The sequence below is a fragment of the Neoarius graeffei genome, chromosome 12 (assembly GCF_027579695.1).
Source record: "Neoarius graeffei isolate fNeoGra1 chromosome 12, fNeoGra1.pri, whole genome shotgun sequence".
Taxonomy (NCBI): Eukaryota; Metazoa; Chordata; class Actinopteri; order Siluriformes; family Ariidae; genus Neoarius; species Neoarius graeffei.
Genome location: NC_083580.1, coordinates 26,873,097 through 26,899,303, shown reverse-complemented (window position 1 = coordinate 26,899,303; position 26,207 = coordinate 26,873,097). Strand labels below are relative to the sequence as shown.

At 42.0% G+C, this 26,207-nt stretch overlaps 1 protein-coding gene across 1 annotated transcript in view; it reads left to right on the top strand.

The window, feature by feature from the left end:
• The first annotated feature begins 17,531 nt into the window (after positions 1-17,531).
• The window catches only part of ppp1r26 (protein phosphatase 1, regulatory subunit 26), a 146,279-nt gene continuing 137,603 nt past the window's right edge, over positions 17,532-26,207 (top strand). Inside the window, exons 1-2 of the mRNA XM_060935732.1 lie at positions 17,532-17,655; positions 19,511-22,881. Coding sequence (XP_060791715.1) covers positions 19,574-22,881 — 3,308 coding nt within the window. The 5' untranslated portion in view covers positions 17,532-17,655; positions 19,511-19,573. The remainder of the gene's footprint in view (positions 17,656-19,510; positions 22,882-26,207) is intronic.

Sequence of the window (26,207 nt, the reverse complement as noted above, 5' to 3'; positions counted from 1 at the left end):
GTTCTTTCAGTAGCCACTTTAACCTTTTCAAGGTTTTGGTGGCTTGAGAGCCTATCAACTATACTTGAGGAAGGGATACACCATGGATAGTCATCCCTCGCAGGGCAACACACACACACACACACACACACACACACACACACACACACACACACACACACACACACACACACAGAGAAGCACATGATAGTCCTTATTCCACCTACATGTGTTTGTACAGTGGGAGGAAACTGAAGGAAGCCAACATGGACATTGGGATAACATGCAAAACTTCACACAAGGAGTAAATGGAGTAAAATTTAATCTATGGACCATTGCCCACCTACCCTGAAAATTTGAAGTCAATCAGTGCAACCGTCTAGACGCTAGATTGTTAACAGGCAGACACACAAACAAACTCTACCAATTACAATACCTCACCCTGCTTACTCTGTCACAGGCAAGGTAATTAGGTACCTGGGAGGTGGCAGTGTTGGATTATGTCACTACCACCACGCCACACCATGTTCTTTCATAATGCTTTTTCTGGTTTTCTGGAGTACTAGTGATCTTGCACCATTTCAGTAAAATGTGCATGGTATCTAAAGTGACTCCTGCACTCTGAGTAAACCATTCTTACATTGGTTCTTAAGGTTGGCATAGCTGGGGTGGTAGTGGGGATGAGCTCCCACTATTTACAAAATGCTCCTATAGGCATGCATCTTGAATAGCCTCTGTCAACTAAAGCCCAACTCCTGGCCTTCTTGCGTGGCTTAGCTATTATGCCCGGTGGAACTGTTTTTACTGACAAGGAGAAGGGGTGAAAGGTGGTTCACTGACACCTTAAAACCAGTTGCTCCGGGCAGATGGAACTCCTAGGAGGGCAGTCTACCTAGGGGATGGAAAACCCCGATTCCAAACCTCCACTGCCTTGTGGCCATATTCATCCATGGAAAAGGCTACGGAAGTTAATCCAAAAAGAAAATCTGAAGTGGAGAGCCGAAGGCAGATGGCTGTCATTTTTGGCTTCCTTCCGGCAACTCCTGCAGCCTAGCCAGCCCCAAACGTAATGCTCTGCATTCTGTTGGATCTTGCTGGTGTGGCTGAGAGGGGGGCCCTGATGACTGGGCAGTGCTAGGCCTCCATACACTTTACCCAGGCTTGCACCCTGGAGAGGTCACTCCAGTCTTATGATCTGCGAAAGCACAACATGGAAGACGGCAGTTACGGGTTATAAGTCCATGCTTGATTGGCGTCAGAGCCAGATGCCATAGGTTGTCTTTGATGGTGGGAGAGATGATCACGTCCCATTGGTCAACTACCACCCTTAAGCTGGGCAGCCCCCAGCCAGTAAGGTGTTGACCAGTCACGATCTGCCTGCTTCAGTGGGTGCCTGGAGCTTAGAACTCCTTGTTCAACAAGTGGATCGTTAAACACTGCACCAGGCAAAAATCAGAAGAAAACGAAGACTCCAGCTCTTCTCATTGCAAGCTGGAATGTCAGACAACCTCCAACAAATAGAGGACACTCGCAAAACCACAGTGATTGATCATGAGCTGTGCAGCTTGAATATTGACATTACAGCCCTGCAAGAGACCCAACTTCCAGACAGCAGATCACTGAAGGAGAAAAACTATACCTTCTTCTGGCAAGGAAAAAGTGCTGAACAAACCAGGGAACATGGTGTTGGTTTTGCTGTTAAAAACACATTGCTCTGCATGATTGAACCTCCAACGGGTGGCACTGAGAGAATCCTCACCTTATGCCTCCTTACACAGGAGGGTGTTGCAAACCTTGTTTGTGTTTACACACCAACACTAACAGCCATACCTGAAGCCGAAGATCAATTCTACGAACATCTAGACAGCATTATCAAAAGAATCTCAGCAATAGAGCATATCTACATAATATCTAACATTACACACACTGTGTGGGCAGCACGGTAGTGTAACTGGTTAGCATGGTTGCCTCACAGCAAGAAGGTTCTGGGTTCGAGCCCAGCGGCCGGCGGGGGCCTTTCTGTGTGGAGTTTGTATGTTCTCCCCGTGTCTGTATGGGTTTCCTCCAGGTGCTCCGGTTTCCCCCACAATCCAAAGACATGTGGTTAGGTTAATATGGGACGGCCTTGGGCTGAGGTGCCCTTGAGCGAGGCACCTAACTCCCAGCTGCTCCCCGGGCACTGTTAGCATGGCTGCCCACTGCTCTGGGTATGTGTGTGCTCATTGCTCACATGTGTGTTCACTGCTTCAGATGGGTTAAATGCAGAGAGTAATTTCACAAGTGTGTGATGAATAAAGTTGTGCTTTCTTTTCTTTCTTATGGGTGATTTCAATGCAAGGGTGAGTACAGATCATGAATGCTGGCTGAACGTATTGGGTCATCATGGCATAGGGAAAATGAATGACAGTGGCCAGAGGCTCCTGGAGCTTTGCTGCTACCACAACCTGTGTGTGACAAACACCTACTTTGAGAACAAGTCATGCCATAAAGCATCTTGGAGACATCCTAGGTTGAATCATTGGCTTCAGCTTGACTTGATTATTACTAGACACGAGTCTCTAAACAATGTCCGCAATACCAGAGCATACCACAGTGCCAGTTGCAACACTGACCACTCTCTGGTTGTCTTGAAGGCAAAGCTAAAACCAAAGAAACCATCATTCCAAGAAAAAAATGTAATCCAAAAATTAACATCAGCAGGACGGCTTATCCTGACAAAAACTTGGAGTTCATAGAACAGCTTAAGGAGTCTCTGACCAAAGACCAACCACTCGATGCAGAAGGAAGATGGAAATCTCTTCAGAACACTATCTACAGCACTGCAGCCAAGACATATTGCAATAAAGAGATCAAGAATGCTGACTGGTTTGAAGCTAACATCTCTGTGTTCCATCTTACCATATTACCAGAGACAAACATCTCTGGTATGGCAACCAGTCATTGATGCCAAACGTGCTGCACTGATCCATTACAAGCGTGACCCTAGTCAGCAAAACCTACAAGCATTGAAAGCCGCTTGTAGCAAGGCCCAGCAAACTGCTTGTCGCTGTGCAAACATCTACTGGCTTCAACTTACAGACAATATCCAGCATGCCTCAGACTCTGGTAACACCAGAAGCATGCATGAGGGTATTAAACAAGCAACAGGCAAAACAACTATGAAGATTGCACCCCTGAAAGCTAAAACAGGGGAGGTGATTACTGACACAAACAAGCAAATGGGTCGATGGGTCAAACATTATCTAGACTTCTACTCCAGAGAAAACTCAGTTTCTCAGGAAGCACTTGACAGCTTTGAAGACCTTCCTGTCTTGGAGGAATTTGACTTGGAAACCACCATGGAAGAGCTTAGTAAAGCGATTGATGCTCAATCCAGTGGTAAAGCACCAGGTGAGGATGGTATTCCATCAGATATCATCAAATGTGGAAAACCAGCCCTGCTGGAACCACTTCATGAACTCTTGCTTCTTTGTTGAAGAGAAGGCAAGGTACCCTGTGATATGCGTAATGCAAAAATAGTAACCCTGTACAAGAACAAGGGTGACCGCAGTGATTGTAATAACTATCGGGGTATCTCCTTGCTGAGCATAGTTGGCAAAGTCTTTGCCTGTGTGGTCTTGATGCGTCTCCAAATCTTTGCCGAACTCATTTACCCAGAATCTCAGTGCAGTTTTAGGGCTAAAAGATCCACAGTAGACATGATTTTCTCTGTCCATCAACTCCAGGAGAAATGTCAAACAGCAGATGCCATTATACATCACCTTCATTGACCTCAAAAAGGCATCTGATCTCATGAGTAGGAAAGGTCTGTTCCAACTGTTGAAGACTGGCTGTCCTCTACAGTTGCTCAGCATCATTACTTCTTTTCATGAAGACATGCAAGGCATGGTAAGCTATGATGAAGTTTCAGAACCCTTTGCAATTCAGAGTGGCGTGAAACAAGGTTGTGTACTTGCACCAACTCTGTTCGGTATCTTTTTCTCGCTGCTGCTTGACTTCTCTTTTAAACACTCCTCACAAGGTGTCCATCTACACATCAGAAGTGACGGAAGGTTATTCAACTTGGCATGTCTGAGGGCCAAGACAAAAGTGCACACAGTGCTCATTAGAAATGTTGTTTGCCAATGACGCTGCCCTGACCTCGCACGTGGAAGAGGGCCTCCAAACCTTGATCAATCAGTTTGCTCATGCTTGTAATTAGTTCGGGCAACTATTAGCATTAAGAAGACAAATGTCATGGGCCAGGACATCCGTGCACCACCCTTGATTAGAATTGATAATGAAGTGCTTGAAGTCACTGATCATTTATCTGGGCTCCATCATCACCAACAATCTGTCCCTTGACCAAGAAATCGGCAAAGGCATTGCAAAAGCCGCAGGCATGTTGGCAAAACTGAGCCAAGGAAATGGAGTATGGGAAAACAATCAATTAACATTAAACACCAAATTCAAAGTTTATCAGGCATGCGTTCTGAGTACCATGGTTGAGAAACTTGGACTACTTATGCCAGACAGGAGAAACGTCTTGAAAGCTTCCACCTCCTTTGCCTACGATGGATTCTTGGCATCACATGGCGAGACAAAATCACCAACACTACCGTGTTGCAACAAGCTGGTTCTTGAAGTATGCATCTCCTCCTTTGCCAGCGCCATTTACAGTGGCTGGGGCACATGTATTGCATGCAGGACAGCCGCATTCCAAAGGAAATCATAGCTGGCCACAGGACACCATCCAGTAAGCCGCCCAGCACTGCGCTACAAAGACATCTGCAAGCGCAATATGAAACTCACAGGAATCGACCCAAATAACTGGGATTTACTTGCTGAAGATCGCAGTTGCTGGCGGCATGCCATATTTGAAGGTCTCAAAAGGGGTGAAGAAAAGCTTTACCAACAGTCAGAGGAAAGAAGACAACGGAGGAAACAGAGAGATCAATCCCAGGTCCACAACCCGCACTCCAAGTTCACCTGTAACTTGTGCGGAAAGGACTGTCATGCAAGGATTGGACTACTGAGTCATTCCAAATGCTGCTCTCCACAGGACAGACTTTTTAGTCAAGTCAAGTTTATTTGTATAACGCTTTTAACAATAAACATTGTCGCAAAGCAGCTTTACAGAATTTGAACAACTTAAAACATGAGCTAATTTTATCCCTAATCTATCCCCAGTGAGCAAGCCTGTGGCGACGGTGGCAAGGAAAAACTCCCTCAGATGACATGAGGAAGAAACCTTGAGAGGAACCAGACTCAAAAGGGAACCCATCCTCATTTGGGCAACAACAGACAGCATGACTATAATATTAACAGTTTTAACATGAAGACAGTTTTGTTGATGTAACTCTTCATTGATGGAAACTTGAGTGCAAAACTGTTCATGACAACTGCAGTCCTAAAGTTAGCAAGTCAACTGTAGTCCTCAGCCATAAAAGCATAAAAGCCATGCTTTTTTACCATGACGCTACCATTATCTACCATGGTAATGTGAACCTTCGTCCCAGTCTCAAATCTTTTGCTGACCCAAATAGGTTTTCCTCCAGAATTGCCCTGTATTTATTGCCATCCATCTATCCTTCAGTCCTGACCAACTTTCCTTATCCCTGCAGATGAAAAATATCCCCACAGCGTGATGCTGCCACCACTATGCTTCACTGTAGGAATGATGTTCTCAGGGTATTTGGTTTGTGCCACACATGAAATTTCCCATAATGGCCAAAAAGATCAATTTTAGTCTCATTTGATCAGAGAATCTTCTTCCATGCGCTTGGGGAGTCTGCTATATGCTGTTGGGCAAACTCCAAATGTGTTTTCTTAAGCAATGGCTTTTTTCTGGCCATTCTTCCATAAAGCCCTCCTCTGTGGAACGTATGGCATAAAGTGTTTCTATGGACAAGTACTCCCATCTCTGTTATGGATCTCTGCAACTCCTTCAGTGTTATCTTTGGTATTTTTGTTGTAGCTCTGATTAATGCCCTCCTTGCCTGGTCTGTGAGTTTTGGTGGGCGGCCTTCTCTTATCAGATTTGTATTGGTGCCGTATTCTTTCCATTTTGCTATAATGGATTTAATGGTGCTCCCTGGGATATTCAAAATTTGGGATATTTTTTATAACCCGTTCCTGCTCCTTGGTCTTCATGTTGCTTGCTTAGTAGTGTTGCAGAGTCAGGGTCCTTCCAGAACAGGTTGATTTATACAGATATCATGTGATCGATCATGTGACACTTTGACTGCAAACAGGTGGATCTTAATCAACTAATTATGTGACTTATGAAGTGAATTGTTTGGATCAGCGCTTATTTAAGGGTTTCATACAAAAGGGGTTGAATACCTATGCACACTCCAGATTTCTGTTTTTTCATCTTAATTATTGTTTGTGTCACAACAAGACAAATTTTCACTTTTAAAGTGGTAGGCAAGTTGTGTAAATCAAATGGTGCTAACTCCCCAAAAATCCATTTTAATTCCAGCTTATAATGCAACAAAACAGGACAAACACCAGGGGTGAATATTTTTGCAAGACACCTTACTAATAGACTGTATAATGGATTTAATGGTGCCAGACAATGCAAACTGTTAAAAGCTTTACTATACTATCGAGACCAAAGTCCTGTCCATGTTATGCCAACTTATGGACTTGTTAAATGTTAACTTGAGTATGCAGAGACTAGATCTAGATCCATGGGATTTTTGTAATTGAATGGCCTTGAGCTAGAAAAAGTGTTAGGAGAAATAACAGGTGCACAGAGCTTTCATACTAACCTGATATAAAATGTTCTCCACACACAAGAATGCTTTGTTAGCATCTAGTCTTCCTCTTTAACTGTAGCTTGCCATTTTCTTCGTCTTTCTGGGATCACCGAGAAGCAGTAAAAAGTTAAACCAGCCTTATCTCCATGTCTGTTGTTACATCCAAAAGCACTACAGATCTCTGCCATTGTTTTTTATATATAATTTCTACAAGTTTATTTGTAGGTGTTTTATGAATTGAGCTTAGAATCACTTGCGTACACTTTTGCCAGTCGTTGTCAAACACAAAGCTTGCCCAGCAATATGGCTGCAGGAACAAATCCACAGTTACGATGACGTCATGTGAAATGCCCCTATAGGCCACTATCTACTGATCTAGTGCACCTGTCCTGATAAAACTTGAACTCTTTAGTTGAATTGTATTTTTGCACAAAAATGAACATTTGCAGACCAATGCACAATGCCACTTTGCACCTGTCTTTGTCATTTATGTTGTTGATTGTACTTAGATAGCTATATGTTTAGAGAGCTAGATGTCTACTTAGATAGTTATTTATATACCTTATTTTGTAATCTTATATTTTCTCTATAAATGCACCATGAGGAGTTTGAGGGAAATTGTATTTCAATGCACTGTATACTTGTATATGGACATATTGACAATAAAGCTCTCTTGAATCTTGAACATACAGACATATTCACTTCTTAAATATATAACATTGACTATATAGATCACTGTATGAGGAGGTAAATATACATTACAGCTAGCTGGCTACCTTGTTGCTAACAAAAGATGAACATGGAGGTGTCCTCAACCCAAATTTCAGTACATGACATCAGGTCAACATGGCTGCTCGCACCATCAATGATGAATAAATTTCTTATCTTACGGTAGTAGCTTCATTACTTAGCTTAGTAGTGGCTCTGATCTGGGCATATACTGTACTTTCTTATGGTCCAGATTTGGCCCACAGTTCACATCAAACAAAGTCAAAAATGACAGTCACTCCAGATTTAGGCTGAGAATCCAGCTGTTTACTACACCAGAAGACAGCATAATTCTGATGCCTGTTATTTTTAACTGCATATTTAAAGTACAGTAGTACCATGTTGCTTTCAGGCATCATGAACAATTTTGGCTTGCTGTAACAAAATACAACATCCAGTGTTGTCTGACCAACATTGGTCATATTTTCCACTGGCAGCTAATTTGAGTCTTCTTCAGAATCAGAATCACGTTTTTTACTGCCAGGTATGTGAACACATACAAGGAATTTGACTCCGGTTTCACTTAGCTCTCTTAGTACAAACAGATTTTAAAAAAAAAGCGTAGACAAAAAACAAAACAAAAAGCTATGTACATCAGTGGCGGCTGGTAGTCTTTCAAACAGGGGAGGCTGGTCGGTTACGATATTTCCAGATTTTAAAAGAAAAAAACATCAATTTTGCCCATACTCTTGCCTCTGATCTGGCTGATTGTTGGCAGCGTCACAAACTGTGAAATAACAGGTTCTTTTGGCCCATTAGCCTACTGTCCAATATACATGATGGTGGTGTTGGGGGGAGGGGGGTATATTTTCACATTTTATATTTTAAAATTGTGGCATGTTGTTTAAAAATTGATCATTATTGAAAGCAGCTCTTTGTCAGGAACCTCAGCAGTAGAGCTGGGTGCCACACATTTCATTCAATGACACTTTCCCTATATTTTACTTATTTTGACTGAGAAATGTTTTATTGACAATTTTGATAACCCTTCACTTTTAATCCAGGTCTGTAGTGTGAAATGTTCTCGGCTGCGTTTTTGTTTAAAAATGTTTTCCAAATTGTAGCTGTGTTTAATTCATATCCAGAAAAATATATATTCCAATATAATATACTCAGCATAAACATTTTAAATAGATTCTATATTTTTGGTCCATCCATGACATATTACTAAAGTAGCCTATTTACTGTTGATGATGTGGGTCACTTGCTGTTAGCCAATTCACTTTCTCGTACCAGGAGAGCTGAAAGGAACAAGTATTATTCCCTACCTTTTTCACCAAGTCAGTTTGAGGCATTGGTCTATCCTGCTCTTTAATTTTAATTTTTTCCTCGAAAGGAAGACTGGCAAATGGCTTCGCCAAAATTAAATCAGCAATGCTTGGCATCCGTGCGCAGCTTTCTTGCTAGCTGACTAGCCCCCTCAAGTTCAAGTTCAGTCACTCAAATAAACAAAATTTCTGGAATTAAAATAGCAAACTTGACAACACTATATTTACACTTTATTTACAATGAAAATATATACAAACTAAAAAAGCTGGTAGAAACCATATGTAATGAATGAAATCGAAATGTAAGCTGATCTCTTACAATACACTTGCAAATCTGCATGGGACTGAACTGATGTTGCCAGATACTGCTGACGTTATCCAGCCCAAAATATGTTCAAAACCCGCCAATATGCACTTAAAACCGCTCAATTGAGCGGGAAACCCCCAATCTGGCAACACTGTACCGCTGCCTGTCTATAGTTGAAACGAGCTGTCAATCAAAGAAAATATCCGGCCGCTTTCACCAATCACCAGTCTCCTCGCGGAAACTGCCATGTCCCTCCCATGTGAGGCTCGGAGTCCGTGGGCGGGCGTTTTCGCAGTATTTGTCCAATAATCGTCTTGCATTTTGAGATTGAAAGCGCAGAGCTCCCAATGCCATTGAAGCCCACTGAGGCTGCGCTGCATCGCGCTGTCACGAGGGCAAGGGCGTAACTTTGTGTTCAAAGTTGGTGGGGACATTTCCAGGCACGATACTTCCCTTCAAGGGGAGTCAGGGGGCATGGTCCCCCTGGAGAAAATTTAGAAAGATCCCGTTTTAAGGCTTAATTTTGATGCATTTTGAGATGCGTACTATGGCCTCACTACTTTTATGAAAACCATTTCAGGGCAGGCTGTCAATGGGTATGCAGTGAAAGGCTGGAAACATGATGGACCAAACAAATGTAGAACTGGGGGGGATCCTGCCCCAGAAAATTCTGTGAATCTTCACACATAAATAAAGCAATCTGATGCACTCTGATGGGTAAAAGGTGGTAAAATACACCTACCAAATACTCTCTTGCACACTGGTTGATTGAACATACTTTACATATGAACTATATACACACTACACATTATTACTAGATTCTGTGGAAGGACTTGTGTCCTGCAGTACAACCGCTATATGAAAAAATACACAATAAACAGTATCATCTTAAAACATTCATTGCCATCTTTTTATTGTTGATTCTAGTGTCACAAAAAAACAATAGGGCCACCAACAATGCTCAGTCAAAACAGATACAAACTAAGGGGTAAGGGATAGCACATAAACAGGACTACTCAAAACTAAACCAGGACTATACACGAGCCAGGTCTAAACCAGAACTTCAATGTTTCAGCCAGGGCAAACACGGATCACATCAGGACTAAACCAAGGCTAAACCACAAACAAGAGCAAACTAAACTAGAATTAATATAATAATAAACTAGATTATACCTGGACTAAACCAGGATTACACCAGGTCTGGGAAGAAACAGGTGTAGCAGTTTCAACAAGGCACAAATTAATAATATAATCTTACATATAAAGGAAATCTAGGTGATTTTATAATCTGTGTAATTTCTGCAAACCACAAAATGTATTTGCAAGTCAAACAATTCAATTCAAATTATTACAAAATTTAAAACATTTCAAAAAGAAACGAACATCTCAACATTAGGGACGAACATCACAATAATGTAAAAAAGCCTCCAGTTTACAGTTATTTAAATAATAATAATAATTAAAAAGAAACAAAAAAATGAAACTTCCCTTGCCCTCCATGTAAGACTATGCACCACAGTATTCATTTAAAAGTACCAAACACCTTCCTTCTCCTCTCACTTACTTCCGCAAACTGCTGACAAATGTCTTTAATGTTCACATTGTCCAGTTTGGTCCAATGAGTCGTTGGTTGCTGCCGCCAATCAGGTTACAGCTCTCAAAACAGCAGCTAAGCGGCGGCAACAGCGGGGCTTATCATTCATGGGATAAAACAGGGGAAAACAGTCGCGCGTGTCTCTAAACGTTCGGAAAAGGCGTGAAATGTTGGTGGGGACTGTCCCCTGCCCTGTCAAAGTTGGTGGGGACATGTCCCCACCTGTCCTTATTAAAGTTACGCCTGTGCACGAGGGGGAGAAACTCACGCACACATTAAAGTTATAAGGGCATTTTTAGAGGAGGCTGAGCCTCCCTCGTTGTCTTAGGCCCCGGTCACACCGCCCGAACTTTGCTGGAGCGTTCCTGGAGCGGTGAAAAAAATTCATCACCGCTCGTAACCATTCACCACCGTTTAACAAAAGTTGGCACCCGTTAAAGCAACGCCGTATACGCTCGGCCACCGCTGATGTTTCTCGAGGGGCCCTCCTACTGCTCCGAAAGTTTTGAGCTGCACAAAATATTGCGAGCGGTGAGGAGGGGGCAATTTTCCACCCCAGCAAAGTTCACCCTTGCTCCACCAACGCCCAGTAAAAGTTTGGCACTGCTAGATGCAAGTTCGTGGACGCTTGGGTCCGCTAGGCCAACGCAGAAATCTTGAACGCTGGACCACCGCTGCTTCGCCAACGTTGCCCGGGCGGCAATTAAACGTTGCACAAACTTCGGTGGAGCGGTTGTAAGTGTTTTACGAGCGGACACGGGGTTGCTGGAACGGTGTCGGGCGTTGAAGCAGCTATCCATGGCGGCGATGAACTTTGGTTTGGCGTTGGTATAGAGGTGTCGGAGCGGGACCAGAATTTGGCTATAAATACGGGGAGAAATGGACCAGGAGCTCATTTGGAATCGAGCTGCTGTTGAGTTCAGACCTCATCTATATCGAATTTGCTCAAAGTTACAGTAAAACTGGATCACCATGGATGCTGAGAGACTTGCTATGATTGGTGCACTAGTCCAGCAGCAGAATCAGAACCTCCTCAGATTGCAACAAGCTGTTGACAGATTTTTTGATTTGATTTGATTTGATTCGATCATAATGTAAAATGAAGTACAAAATACATTAAAATCAGGATTACACAAGAAAGCGCAAGCACTTATTTCCATTGTGGTCCCATTAAAACACGTAAAACAGCAATGGCAATGTTATGATTTGACTTAATAATGACTCACTGTACTATGTAAATGGTGAAATTAATAATAACAACAACCACAATAATAATAATAATAATAATAATAGGCGGCACAGTGGTGTAGTGGTTAGCGCTGTCGCCTCACAGCAAGAAGGTCCTGGGTTCGAGCCCCGGGGCCGGCGAGGGCCTTTCTGTGTGGAGTTTGCATGTTCTCCCCGTGTCCGTGTGGGTTTCCTCCGGGTGCTCCGGTTTCCCCCACAGTCCAAAGACATGCAGGTTAGGTTAACTGGTGACTCTAAATTGACCGTAGGTGTGAATGTGAGTGTGAATGGTTGTCTGTGTCTATGTGTCAGCCCTGTGATGACCTGGCGACTTGTCCAGGGTGTACCCCGCCTTTCGCCCGTAGTCAGCTGGGATAGGCTCCAGCTTGCCTGCGACCCTGTAGAAGGATAAAGCGGCTAGAGATAATGAGATGAGATGAGATGAGACTAGACTGGAATTTGATTATAAAATTTGATTTCAAAAAGTATGACTAGTACCTATGGATAACAATTATAAAGTAAAATGTTGTATATATTAATAGTAAATATTAAATGATGATTAAATAATGATAAAGATAATATAATAGCAAATAATAATAACATTAAGGAAAAGACAGCAAAAACATAATGAAAATAGAAATAATCTGACTGACAGCAAACAATAACCAAAAATAAAGTAATATGAATGATAATAAAAAAGTATAAAGTAATATAAATAATAATATTAATAACAAACGTTTTTATAGATAAAAATATGATAAGATCAACTAAACAACAGTGAAAAAAGGGGAAAAGCTATACAGACAACAGAACAGTAATAAGAATTTTAACTAGAAAAAAAAGGAGAAGAGAGAGAAGAAGGAGAGACAGAGTTGTGTGGGTCAGACAGTGGATACTGAGAAGGCCTGAACATGGACTGTATGACAAGCTGATGGTGGAGCTACTATCAAAAATCTATCAGAACTTGTATCAAAACGATCCATTCAGCTCCGTAGTCACAAGCGGTATGCCGCTAAACCAACTTTATACCCCCGCCGAGCCAAAGCCCGCATGCGCAGAACGCCGCTATACCAACGCTCGCGTCACCGCTAAACCAACGCTCGCTACCGCTAAACCAACGCTAAAGCAACACCGGCTTCAGCGGTGCACCGCTAAGCCAACGCCCGTGTTTTCGATTTTTTTCCCATTTTGTGCGCGGTGATGAGCGTTGTCGAAATTCGGCCCCCCCCCACCGTTCAAGGAACGCTCCAGCAAAGTTCGGGCGGTGTGACCGGGGCTTTAGAGCAATCGCCCGTGATGTACATGTAGAAGGGTAAATATATGTATAGACAAAGATATATATATATATATATATATATATATATATATACACACAAAACCCCAATTCCAAAAACGTTGGGACAAAGTACAAATTGTAAAAAAAAGAAAAAAATGGAATGCAATGATGTGGAAGTTTCAAAATTCCATATTTTATTCAGAATAGAACATAGATGACATATCAAATATTTAAACTGAGAAAATGCATAATTTAAAGAGAAAATTAGGTGATTTTTAAATTTCATGACAACAACACATCTCAAAAAAGTTGGGACAAGGCCAAGTTTACCACTGTGAGAAATCCCCTTTTCTCTTTACAACAGTCTGTAAACGTCTGGGGACTGAGGAGACAAGTTGCTCAAGTTTAGGCATAGGAATGTTAACCCATTCTTGTCTAATGTAGGATTCTAGTTGCCCAACTGTCTTAGTTTTTTTTTGTCGTATCTTCCGTTTTATGATGCGCCAAATGTTTTCTATGGGTGAAAGATCTGGACTGCAGGCTGGCCAGTTCAGTACCCGGACCCTTCTTCTACGCAGCCATGATGCTGTAATTGATGCAGTATGTGGTTTGGCATTGTCATGTTGGAAAATGCAAGGTCTTCCCTGAAAGAGACGTCGTCTGGATGGGAGCATATGTTGCTCTAGAACCTGGACATACCTTTCAGCATTAATGGTGTCTTTCCAGAGGTGTAAGCTTCCTATGCCACGCACACTAATGCAACCCCATACCATCAGAGATGCAGGCTTCTGAACTGAGCGCCGATAACAACCTGGGTCGTCCTTCTCTTCTTTATTCCAAATGACACGGCGTCCCTGATTTCCATAAAGAACTTCAAATTTTGATTCGTATGACCACAGAACAGTTTTCCACTTTGCCACAGTCCATTTTAAATGAGCCTTAGCCCAGAGAAGACAGCTGTGCTTCTGGATCATGTTTAGATACGGCTTCTTTGAACTATAGAGTTTTAGCTGGTAACGGCGGATGGCACGGTGAATTGTGTTCACAGATAATGTTCTCTGGAAATATTCCTGAGCCCATTTTGTGATTTCCAGCATGCCTGTATGTGATGCAGTGCCGTCTAAGGGCCCGAAGATCACGGGCACCCAGTATGGTTTTCGGGCCTTGACCCTTACGCACAGAGATTCTTCCAGATTCTCTGAATCTTTTGATGATATTATGCACTGTAGATGATATATTCAAACTCTTTGCAATTTTACACTGTTGAACTCCTTTCTGATATTGCTCCACTATGTGTCGGCACAGAATTGGGGGGATTGGTGATCCTCTTCCCATCTTTACTTCTGAGAGCTGCTGCCACTCCAAGATGCTCTTTTTATACCCAGTCATGTTAATGACCTATTGCTCATTGACCTAATGAGTTACAATTTGGTCCTCCAGCTGTTCCTTTTAACTTTTCCAGCCTCTTATTGCCCCTGTCCCAACTTTGAGATGTGTTGCTGTCATGAAATTTCAAATGAGCCAATATTTGGCATAAAATTTCAAAATGTCTCACTTTCGACATTTGATATGTTGTCTATGTTCTATTGTGAATACAATATCAGTTTTTGAGATTTGTAAATTATTGCATTCTGTTTTTATTTACAATTTGTACTTTGTCCCAACTTTTTGGAATCGGGGTTTTATATATATATATATATATATATATATATATATATATATATATATATATATATATATATATATATATACACAATATTTTGGTGCAAAATGGTGCATAGTGCAAGGATGACTTAGTAAATATAAATATACAGTGTGCACAGAATGACGGTATGAGTGTGCAGATATTTCACAGTTGATGTTAACGATATTTGAGTCTGGTTTTAGCTGTTCATCACAGAGACAGCCTGAGGGGAAAAAACTGTTCTGTGTCTGGTTGTTTTTGCGTACAGTGTTCTGTAGCGTCTCCCAGAGGGGAGGAGTTTAAACAATTTGTAACCAGGGTGCGATGGGTCTGCAGAGATGTTACCTGCCTATTTCCTGACTCTGGACAGGTACAGGTCTTGGATGGATGGCAGGCTGACACCAATAATTTTCTCTGCATACCTTATTGTCCGTTGCAGTCTGTTCTTGTCCTGCTTGGTGACTAATCCAAACCAAACAGTGATGGAAGAGCAGATAACAGACTGAATGATGGCAGAGTAGAATTGTGTCAGCAGCTCCTTAGACAGGTTGAGCTTCCTGAGCTGGCGCAGAAAGTACAACCTCTGCTGGGCCTTTTTGATGATGGTGACTGTGTTGGTCTCCCACTTCAGGTCCCGGGAGATTGTGGAGCCCAGAAACCTGAAGGTTTCAACAGCAGTCACAGTGTTGTTGGTGATGGGTGGCAGGGTGGGGGGGCTCCTCCTAAAGTCCACTGTCATCCCCACAGTTTTGAGCGTGTTCAGCTCCAGATTGTTCTAACCGTACCAACAGACCAGCCGTTCAACCTCCCGTCTGTATGCAGACTCGTCACCGTCTCGGATGAGGCCGATGACCGATTCTTTCAGCAGGTGTGAACACAGGGGCGTATCACCCACGGGAGATGCGTACGTTTCATCCCCCCCACTTTTGTTGAAACACAATTTCATCCCCCGCACTTTTGTCAGATTAAAATGACATCATTATGAAAATTATACAGCTACTATAAAATGTGTAACAATGAAGTAAACTATTGCCATAACGTTAGACAAAAAACAGCCACGCAATGGACTCAAAACAATTTTTCTCACCCGACCAATCAGCAGTTGCGTGAATATAATAGCCAGTTTGCGTAGTGTGCTGAAAGCTCTCAATAATACAGTATCTGTCTGCAGAGCTGCAGAGCCAACACCAGTTTTACCGCTCCTGATTCACCGTTCCAGGTTTGACGTCGCATGCGGTGCTTACTGTGCCTGGCTCTGCGGCTCTGCAGACAGACCCTTCTCAAAGCGCTTGCGATGTCGTCGTTCAAACAGTTGTCCCAGGTGCCATGCCCTAAAAGATTGTGTTAATAGTAGTTACTAGTTGTAAAGTCAGTTGAGGCAAGTTTTTTATTACGAGTGTGTGTGTTTGTACCAAGTCTACTTGTCATGCATTATAACTGCTTATCACTTTTTAGAAGAGTTTTTCAATTGAGATTTAAAGGCATTTCAAATCGAATGAATGTTCAATAATTGTTGTACAGTAATGTTATTTGGCCATTAAGTGTTTGTTGTATGTGTAGTCTATTGCATCATTTTCAAATTTTATGCATTAAACCTGATGTAATGCATGATGCAAACAAGTTTTGTACACGAGTTTGAATAATTAAAGACATTAAAAGCAGGAACTGCCCTGTCTTATTTGAATGCTATACTAAAGAGGTCCTTCCAGGATGCTGCACTTCTCCAACATGAACTGATTAGCCATGCCTCCTGCTCACACAAAGCAATCCCAGTCCAAACTGTTATGCATGATGGTGTATGATCTATACACTGTGTATGACTTCTTGGGCTATGTGAAGTTTTTGGTTTTGTTTATATCAGTGTATACCAGTGTAGGCAGCAATACTGACATCTCTGTTATAGAACAGTATCCTGTTACCTAGAATTATCACTCAATACTTTTTGCCTTCACTTACTGAATAATTACATAGCCCTGGCAGTAACAACACCAAAACCCAACATGATAGATCTCTGCATGAAATGCAGAACTTTGCTGGAGTCAACTGGATTTATAGGCTTTCTGCTGTCCTCCTTTTCATTTGCATCCATGGACCATGGGTATGAAAAAGTTCCATATCGGTCATTGACAGTACATCACAGTGTACACGCCGGGCGTGTATATAGCCATAAACCAATTTCTAATGATATGGCTTCCCCATTCCAGAACACCCCCACTTTTGGAAAGCTTGATACGCCCCTGTGTGAACATGTGCTACAGCAGCATGTTTTCAATGCTATGATATGCCAATGTTGTTCAGGTTTTAAAAGCATTCTTTGGACATGTATACAGTGCATTCGGGATATGCGTCTCAATTAGTATTATTATTTTTTATGGCAGTTTACGATGCACGGCCTCCTGCCTGTTTATGGACAGTTCTGTGTGTTGAACACAAACTAGTTAGACAATCTGAGAATGCACGGCTGCATATAAACAGAAACATTAGTGGGATTAATTTTCATCAGCCATGTAAACAGTTTAGTAGGAATAAGGCAATTGTATTTACGAACAAGGGCAAAAACTTAAATATTTTGTGCATGTAAACGTAGTGACTGATATTCTTAAGTGTGTTAATGATAGGCTTTTAAGGTGTACTGTACCTTTAAGTGAGCTCTCCATGGTAAGTAGGAAGCGCGGGTGCTCGAGAACGTGCATTTTCTGCGCGCGTCAGTGCCGTGTGGAGACATAAAAATAATAATTTATATAATTTTGCAAGTCTCTTCGAAATTACAATAACAGCACATAAACGCTAGCGCTCGATCAGTCTTCGGGTAAGCATGTCGAATTTGTTCTGTATTTTTTGTGTATTCTGCTTCAGTTTGATAATGTTTACGATACAAAGGGGGTCCAGAAAATGAGCCGGCTGACGAGCGGAGAGGCCCGTGATGAGCCTTCCGTCCTGAGGCTTCCGCCCCTCGCTAGGACGTGAAGAAGTTGGTGTCTTCGTTTAATGTTTTAGTCGTATATTACTTAGATAGTACATTGTCTGGAGTCTGTTGTAGCTCTTATCTGACGGGTTGCTTTTCGAAAGGAGGTAAGCCGATAATAAATGTGCAGGTTTCAGTACGCGAATTTGCAGCGGAACGGAAGCCGGTTCCTCTGCGGTGTCTCTTAGCTCTGCTGAGCGGCGAGCGGCACAGCCTGAGCCGCTAGCGATGCGGCGACAGCGCGGTGCGAGGCTCGGGCTCTAGAGCCTACCGAATTGAGGAAATTAAACAAAGAAAGCTGAGTATTTTATAGAACAGTTATGCTATTTAAACACTTATGTGGAAAAGTCAACATCTATAACAATTAGCTTGTATGTACGAAAGGAGTTTGTGTAAACGAATAAGCAGATTTCTTTTTTCTTTTTTTTCTGCACTTGGAGCTGAAGCCGCATATGTTAAAGGCTTGTGAGAGGTGAACACAGTGTAGCCACTATGACTGTAACATTAGCGGTCTTTTATCAATGAGTTTAGACTAAACAACAACTTCCACTGTGGGTGTATGTTAATCGATGCGAAATGTGTTTTGATGGTTAGACCGCGTTTACTCCCAAATAGTCGCCGCGTTAGTACGAATGGATAATCTAATAGCAAACATTTCCCTTACTAATACTTGCTGAATTTAAACCAGTTTCTGTGATCTGATCATAGTACTGCACGTGACTGATTCACCACGCAGAGAAAGTAAACATTTGCACCGGAAAAAGACGTGATTGAGTGTGGCGGATATTTTCCTGTTTCGTTAATGTGTAAGGTAGCACGGGTAACACATTTGTAGTTCTTGACATGCACACAGGTATGGACATCGTCCCCCCCAACACTTTTTCACAAGTGTTTTATGTGAAAAAAGGTTTAGCGCGAAAGTAGTAGTTGAGAAAAAAATCGAAATAGTACAACTTTTCCTCACGCTAAGTGTGGCTAGGCAGCTAGGTCCTATTGGTTGTCTGACATTTTCTTCTTTGTTTTTTTGCACTAGAGTTTTGTCTAACTCAGTCTACGGTTAGTATTTTCCCTAAATATCTGCCTCAGATTGCATCCCGTTTTTCAGGAGTGTAATGCAGAATTGTAGATGTGGTAAACATGAGCAAAATTTCACCATGTAGCTGAATGTTGTAATGTTATGAACTGGTTATATTGGACAATTGGAATCACTTTCTTAAGCTCAGTTATTAATTTTCAGCCCCCACAGGCCATATCTCTGGGAGTCTGAAGGCAGAATTGTAGCTCAAAGCTGGAAATGATGCACACAATGATACATAGCCCTTTGGTGAAAGAGATGTGCAGACAGTCTGGTTGCAATAAGATCTGAGTAGCCACAACCTGATGCTTCTTGGCTATAATCTGGCTGAATCAAGAATTTTAATATTATCCACTTATTATTTTGGATTACCACTAAAAGACTGGGACTCCTATTCAGCTAAACTAACACTTTGAAATGGTGTAGCTCTTGAAGATTATGGCTTAAATGTTAGTGGCTAAATTATCCTAACCTATGGTTTCTAGCATGACCAGACAATGTTAAAAAGTAATGTTTTTCAATATAAAGGTATTCAGAGGGCATGTGAACCATAAATTGAGTGCTGTAACATATGAAAATAAATATGTCTAATAGGATTATCTCTTCTTTCTCCCTTTTTTCCAGAATGTTAAGAAGTCACAGGTAGAGGTCCCAAGCCCCACTTTCCCTCTAATCTGTCATTCTATAATGTTTCTGAAAACGGTTCCTCCTGCGGTGGCAGTTCACTCAGAATGGAGGTCCGGTAAGAGCTTGAAACTACCACTTTGCTTCAATGATAGTACTTCAGACAGTGACTTTATATCTTCCAGCGGAACCCCCATCCCGCACAAAGTCCAGATGATCATTGACAGCCTCTGCAGCACACAGTCCTCAGAAATGAGCAGTGAGGTCAACGCTAGTGCCCAGTCTGCCCTCAACCTGTCCAAGCCATCATGTGGTGGCCACAAGTCTTGTCACATGGACACACTAGCAAGGTCTCGACAAACTGTAACAGACAGCAGTAAGCTTCATGCATCTGGCTCTGATGCCACAGAAGGTTCAGACAGTGATGATTCAGTTGATCGAGGGATTGAAGAGGCCATCCAGGAGTACCTGAAGGAGAAAGTGGACCACAAGTATAAAAGGGAGCCAATGGAGATCCCAATACAGACACTTAAAGTTCAGCAGGGAGGCAGTTGTATGCTAGATGCATCTAAACAGCTTCTGCATCCCACACAGGTGCTAAGCCCTAGCAACCATACCCTGAAAGGTTCAGCAGGAATACAGCCATTGGTAACCTTGAAGAAAAAGAAAAAAACAATGGAGAACCCATTTGGAAAAACAGGTGCTGCTAAAGCCTTGGTTACAAAACCTTCACCTGGAGCACCTTCCTATTTGCCACAAGTGGATTGTACACCACCTTCACTCAGAATAAAAGGGGAGGAGGAAGATTTAATGGATTCAAGCAGTGATGATGGCATTGAAGAGGCCATACAGAAGTTTCAGCAAGAAGAAAAGGAGCGTCACGAGGGCTTGAAGTACTTTCAGCTGAAGGAGGTGCTGGATTCTAGCAGTGACGATGGCATTGAGGAGGCCATCCGTAACTACCAACAGGAAAGGCAGAAGGAAAAGGAACACAAACTTCACACAAAGCAAAGGTGCTTGATAGCTGATCACATCAGTGTTAAGCCTGTTAAAAAACTAGCCAAGAAGAAGAACAAAAAGAAAAATTCAGTGGAACCTAAAGAAGTTAAGTGTGCTTCACCTAAGCCTCTAGGCCTGCCTCTTATCATGTTGCCTACATCTTGCCTGAAGGCCAGTAGAGATTCACTGTCCTCCACTAGAGCTGAAGAGCCACAGGATGGGCGGCAAATTCACTCCACGCTCACTGTCAATACCACTGCTGAGCTGATGTGTGCCGAGGCCATCTTGGACATCTCCAAGACTGTCATGCCTGCAGCATTTGAGCCCACCTTGGACGTGGCCAGTACTCCTTCAACAGAGACATCATCTTTCCTTCCCACTGGTGTTTCGCTGCAGCAGTATGAAAATGATGAGACCTCTGTGGACAGCGAAGATGGAATTGAGCAAGAGATTCGTAAATTTCTGGAGCTTAAAGCAAAGCTGCATGAACAGGCAACCATAACTGAGTACCCTGAAATATCCACAGTCACTAAAGACCCACAACACATTAAAGTTGAGGAGGATCAGACCAAAGCACTGAGATTGTCCTTCTCACGGAAAAGAAAACGGAAAGAAGATGACAAGAGTTGTAAACAAGGAATTGCTTGTAATACATTGAAGTCAACTGAAGGGACTCAACTGAAGTCCCTAACCAAGAGTGATTTCTCTCCTGTTACATGGTGCATGTGTAGCCAAAAAACAGTAAAGAACAGCAACCCTGCACAGAACTCTCCCCATCATAACATTAAAGAAGAATCCACATCCATTAACAAGGGTTCTAGCCATGGAACCAGCCTCCCACAGTCTTTTATTGGCTCTGAGAGGAATTACAGCAGTGATAAGAGCAGCTCATTGGACAGTGATGAGGATCTTGATGCAGCAATAAAGGATTTGCTCAAGACAAAGAAAAAAGTAAAAAAGAAAGTCAGGGACATGAAACTCAAGGCACGAAAGTGCCATAAATCCATGCAACTACCAGGTACTGACACCTTAAAAAAACACAAATCTGTCAAAGATCACAAATTGGTTCTTGCAACTAAACCCATGAAATCTAATTCTATGAAAAGCAGCAAAGGGCTGAGGATCATACCCAGACAGGACAAAGGTGCTAAACCTAAAGGTTTGAAGTCACAGAGCAACAAGAAACCTAAAGTCTCCACAAAGGAAGGCCAAGGCTCTGGATCCAAGGTGGTAGTCCATGGCATCCAGTCTACACATGTCGATGAGGACAGCAGCTCTGTGGACAGTGATGACAGCATCGAGCAAGAGATCCGTAGGTTCTTGGCTGAGAAAGCAAAAGGGTCTTCTACACCACTGACTACAGTGAAGCAGGATAATGCTGGAGGTGCAGAAGAAGCTGCCTTCAGTACATTTGGAGAGAAAAATGCTAAAACAGAAGAGCTTCAGACAGAGTCTTCTGATCTCACAAGTGTTTCGTTGAACATCGACCCAAATCAGGAAGGGCTAACACAGGGCCCTGCCATGAACATTAAGGGGCAAGCATCATCATTTGCCAACTCTTGCAGTTTGGAAGAGGAGAGGAAGGGTGATCAATTGCATGAGAGGACTTTGCATGAGTGCAGTAATATCAGCTTAGACACCGACAAAGATTGGGATCAAAAGGTAATAGGAAAGTTCACAAACAGAACAAATTCTGAACCATTTGTTATTCATGTAACTGCCCCACAGGAGCCCAAGGCAGAAGCGCAGCACTGTAACCTATTTCTGATGAATCATGATAACTGCAGTATAAGTACAACTAGGGAAAAATCAGCAGCAGACCTGTCAAGCAGCTTGCAGAACAGGAGTAGAATTCCTCTTATAGAGGTTATCAGCACTGTGTGTTCCTCCCCCCCCTCAACAGGGAAACACTTCCTTAGTTCCTCTTCAGAGACTCTCATGGTTGCCAATGACAATTGCCAGGAAAGTTCTGCTGAGAGCAGGTCAGATTCATTCAATTTGTACAATTGGGAAAGGAAAGGGCAATGGGACCAACCACCTAATCTGACCTCTAACACCAGACACACGTCCTCAAACTCTGCACACCTATCCTGGCACTTGCCTCCTTACCCATCTCACCTTTCATGTGTCCCCCTGCCCCTCACCCTATCCCAGCCACGTGCTGGTGCCAACTTGGTACACCTGCGCAAGGATCAGGCCTCAGTTGTATCTCTGTCAGCTCACAAGTCCAATCATCTGCAGCTTAGAAATGCACAAAACGATACCAGAAAAATGAGTGAAGGGAGGGCGGAGGAGCAAGAGAGGTGCATAGATGAGACAGATGTAGAATCAGGTGAAGAGAGGACAGATAAGAGACAGCAGCAGTGCACCCAGTGAGTACAGGCTCTCTCTATCTTTCTTTAATCTCTGTCTGACAGAACCTGCAAAGAGCCAGCATAGACCCTGTGCATGTTTTTCCACCTGCAGTACTACTCGTGTCTTGGGTTATATGAAAATTATTGCTATATTTTAGTAGAGTTATGGTGATAATTAGGATTCATTTGTTTACATGTATGTGCTTCTCAGATAAAAGTTGCCCTCTAAGCTAATTTATTTTGGCCCAGTTTGAGGGCAGTATCATGTGCATTCTTTTTGGTGATTGCAATCCATTAATTTCGTCTACTGGCCCAGAGTTGAACGAATGTTTTTACAAAAAAAGCAGATCAAGCTCTGCCTGAAGAAACATTTACAAATGTAAGTGAATCTTGTAGTGTAACTAAAATATTTATCTTCATAGATTCCTAGAAGTTGTTTAAATACATGTTATTCACAGACAGTAATCTAGTTGTGCTCAGCAGCAGATCAACGGCTGGCTGCTATTAAGTGGGGATCCTCCCTCAGGCATGTGGGTAAAGTAGCAAAGGATGGTGAACAAACATGTATCACATGGTCAGTGAGCTAAAAGTTGTGTTGGGTGATAACATTGATGGATAACCTGAGCATGATGCTTTAAGGTTTCCCCTTTTTTGTTTTTTAAATTTAATTGCTGCCCAATGAGGCAGGGACCTTTTTGAAGGCTGTAGCTCCGAAGGCAACTGCCTGTAAGATGGACCTCAGTTTGTTCTAGAGAGCAAATATAAAAAAGATAACATTTTTGGAAATCAAGTTGATAAATCCTGTTATTGGTAAAAATATTAGTTTTCACCCAGCTCTATAACCCCTGGTGTGTGAGGATTATGAAATTGTTTGGAATAAAAGCTTTGGGTCCATGTTGGCTCTGGACAGGGGAGAATTCCCATCAGCACTCCATGGGTGCAGTTTTTTTTTAAATCTGTAGTTTGTATTAGGGTGAGTCACATAATCAGCTGATATAATGCAGTTGTGATACACTCCATGTTCTCTCACTTGCACTCTTGAAATTCCATTTGCTCAGCCATCATTCAAAATTAATCCAGAAAATGTTGTGTGCTTTATTTCAACCCTTTCATGTTCGTTCAGATATTTTGTTGTAAACAGCATCGTTGGTGAGAATTACTTCACCATACTGTCATTCATAAAATATCAAACTGTCAACTTTTTGTCTTACCAAAAATGATTTTTTTTTTTTTTAAACGCAGAATAAAGAGTAGTCCTTCTTGAAGAATTTATCGTTACAGTGGCAAAAGAACTGGGGGGGATATTCTTTCTCTAACACAGATTTGCTTTATCAAGAACTGAAGGTAATAGTTATTCTGGGAAGAATCTAGCACAAAATAAAATACTACAAAGTCTGTGTGCAGGGCTGAGGTTTATCTCAGTTAGATTCATTACCATCTCTCCTTAATTTTGTACAATGCTTCACCTTATACAATGCTTCAGCTCTCCTGGCCTTCAAATGGAGAACCAAAAGTCTGCAAACACTGACATTTTTGCAGGTTGGACATGTACCTGATTCAGCACAAGCAAGAATGATGAGCTATTTGAGTTGAATCGGGCTGTGCTATGATCATGCCTAGATAAGTGTGTTTAGTTGACCCACATGACTCATAGTTCTTCCTTTTGGAAGCCTCTTCTGCATTGCACATGTTTGTTCACTGCTATAACATCCATTATCGCCTGTGGTGTCTATTAAGCCTTTAATTAACTCCTTGAGAACCACTGCAGTAGATACAAAGAAAGTCAAAAAGATTTCTACCTCAGCACTTTTTCTTCTTGCTCTGTCAAATTAGTATGATGGCAGACTTAAGTAGTGTCAACATTTTCATGTTGATGTACCATCCATCAAAGGTTTTCCTTGTTGTATTCCCTCCTTTTAATGCAATTTGAAATTGTGTAGTGTCTCTCCATACCACATGAGGGTGCCACAAGTTTAGCACAAGCTGCTATCACAGTGACACAAACACGTGCATGGTTTTATTTCTGTTTATATTGTAACTTAAACTGTAAGTCATGTTGCCTTCATGTACAATGCCAAATCAGAAAATGTTGGGATGGTATGTTGAAACTAAAACTGAAAACAGTTCAATGTAAGTAAATAATCTTTGACTTGTATTGCACTCAAAAAAAAAAAAAACCCAGCATATTGTCATACCTCATGAATTGTATTTCTTTTTTTAAATTAATTCACTTTCAACAAAAACACATTTCAATTTTGATTCTTGCAACAAATTTCAAAACAAAAATTGAGCCGATTAAAGCATATTTACCACTTTATAAGTTGCTATTCCTTCTCACAATACTTAAAAGATGTTGAGGTAATGAAGACATCAAGTGAGGAAGCCTTTCAGGTATTTTGTCTCATTCTTCCTACAAGCAGGTCTTAAGATGTGCAACAGTATGGGGCCATCATTTCCCTTTTCAGAATTCGCCACACATTATCTATTGGAGACAGAGAGGACAGGTACCTTTAAAGGTCATAGGCAATGGTCGGAGGCGAAATGTAGAATATCAACTTTATTGTCTAGAAGAACGACCCAAAAAGCGAATTCAATCTTCCTAGTGTCTAATTTGCACCCTAAAATTGAATAAAACGGTTAAAATACACTGTTTTGCCCAGTTTACGAAGGTTTGTTTACATCTCACTTATGCGCACTTTCACCGCCAGGGGACAGTCGTTGTGACGTCATTTAAGGCAAACAGACTGGGAGCAGTTCCAAGTTTACTTGCGAACCAAGCACACGTGTATGGACTTTGGTCGTGAGAGGTTGTGTAAAATGTCTGATAGCGATTTTGAAGTAGGAACTCTCCAAATTGAATATCGAGAGGTAAAACCATATATGTATGAACCTATGGCCGTTGCGAAGCAATCGGTGAATGTGGCTCACTGATTTGACTGCAGCCTCGGAATCGGACAGTGACTCGGCCGATTCTGATCGCGGTGACCCCGGACCTCAACAAATCAAACGATTTATCCTGGTAGTTATAATAAATTCCTACTTTCGTCGGAATACTAAATAAGAGCCCTTTTGAAGAATAATTAAACCGCACTCCCTAGTGGATATAGGTAACGATTACTTGACAGTGTGTCGGTAGGCCACATTAGCCTGCCAACTAGGGCTGTAACGATATGCGTATCGAAATCGAAATCACGATACGCAGAGCCACGATCCGTATCGCGATACAAGAAGGCAGAATCGCGGTACACCCTTTCAAACTTCTCCTCAGCCCAAAAACAGAGGTGCTTCCAAACTTCAATTTATGAATACTTTTTATTTAAATTACATTTTAAACTTACTTAAAT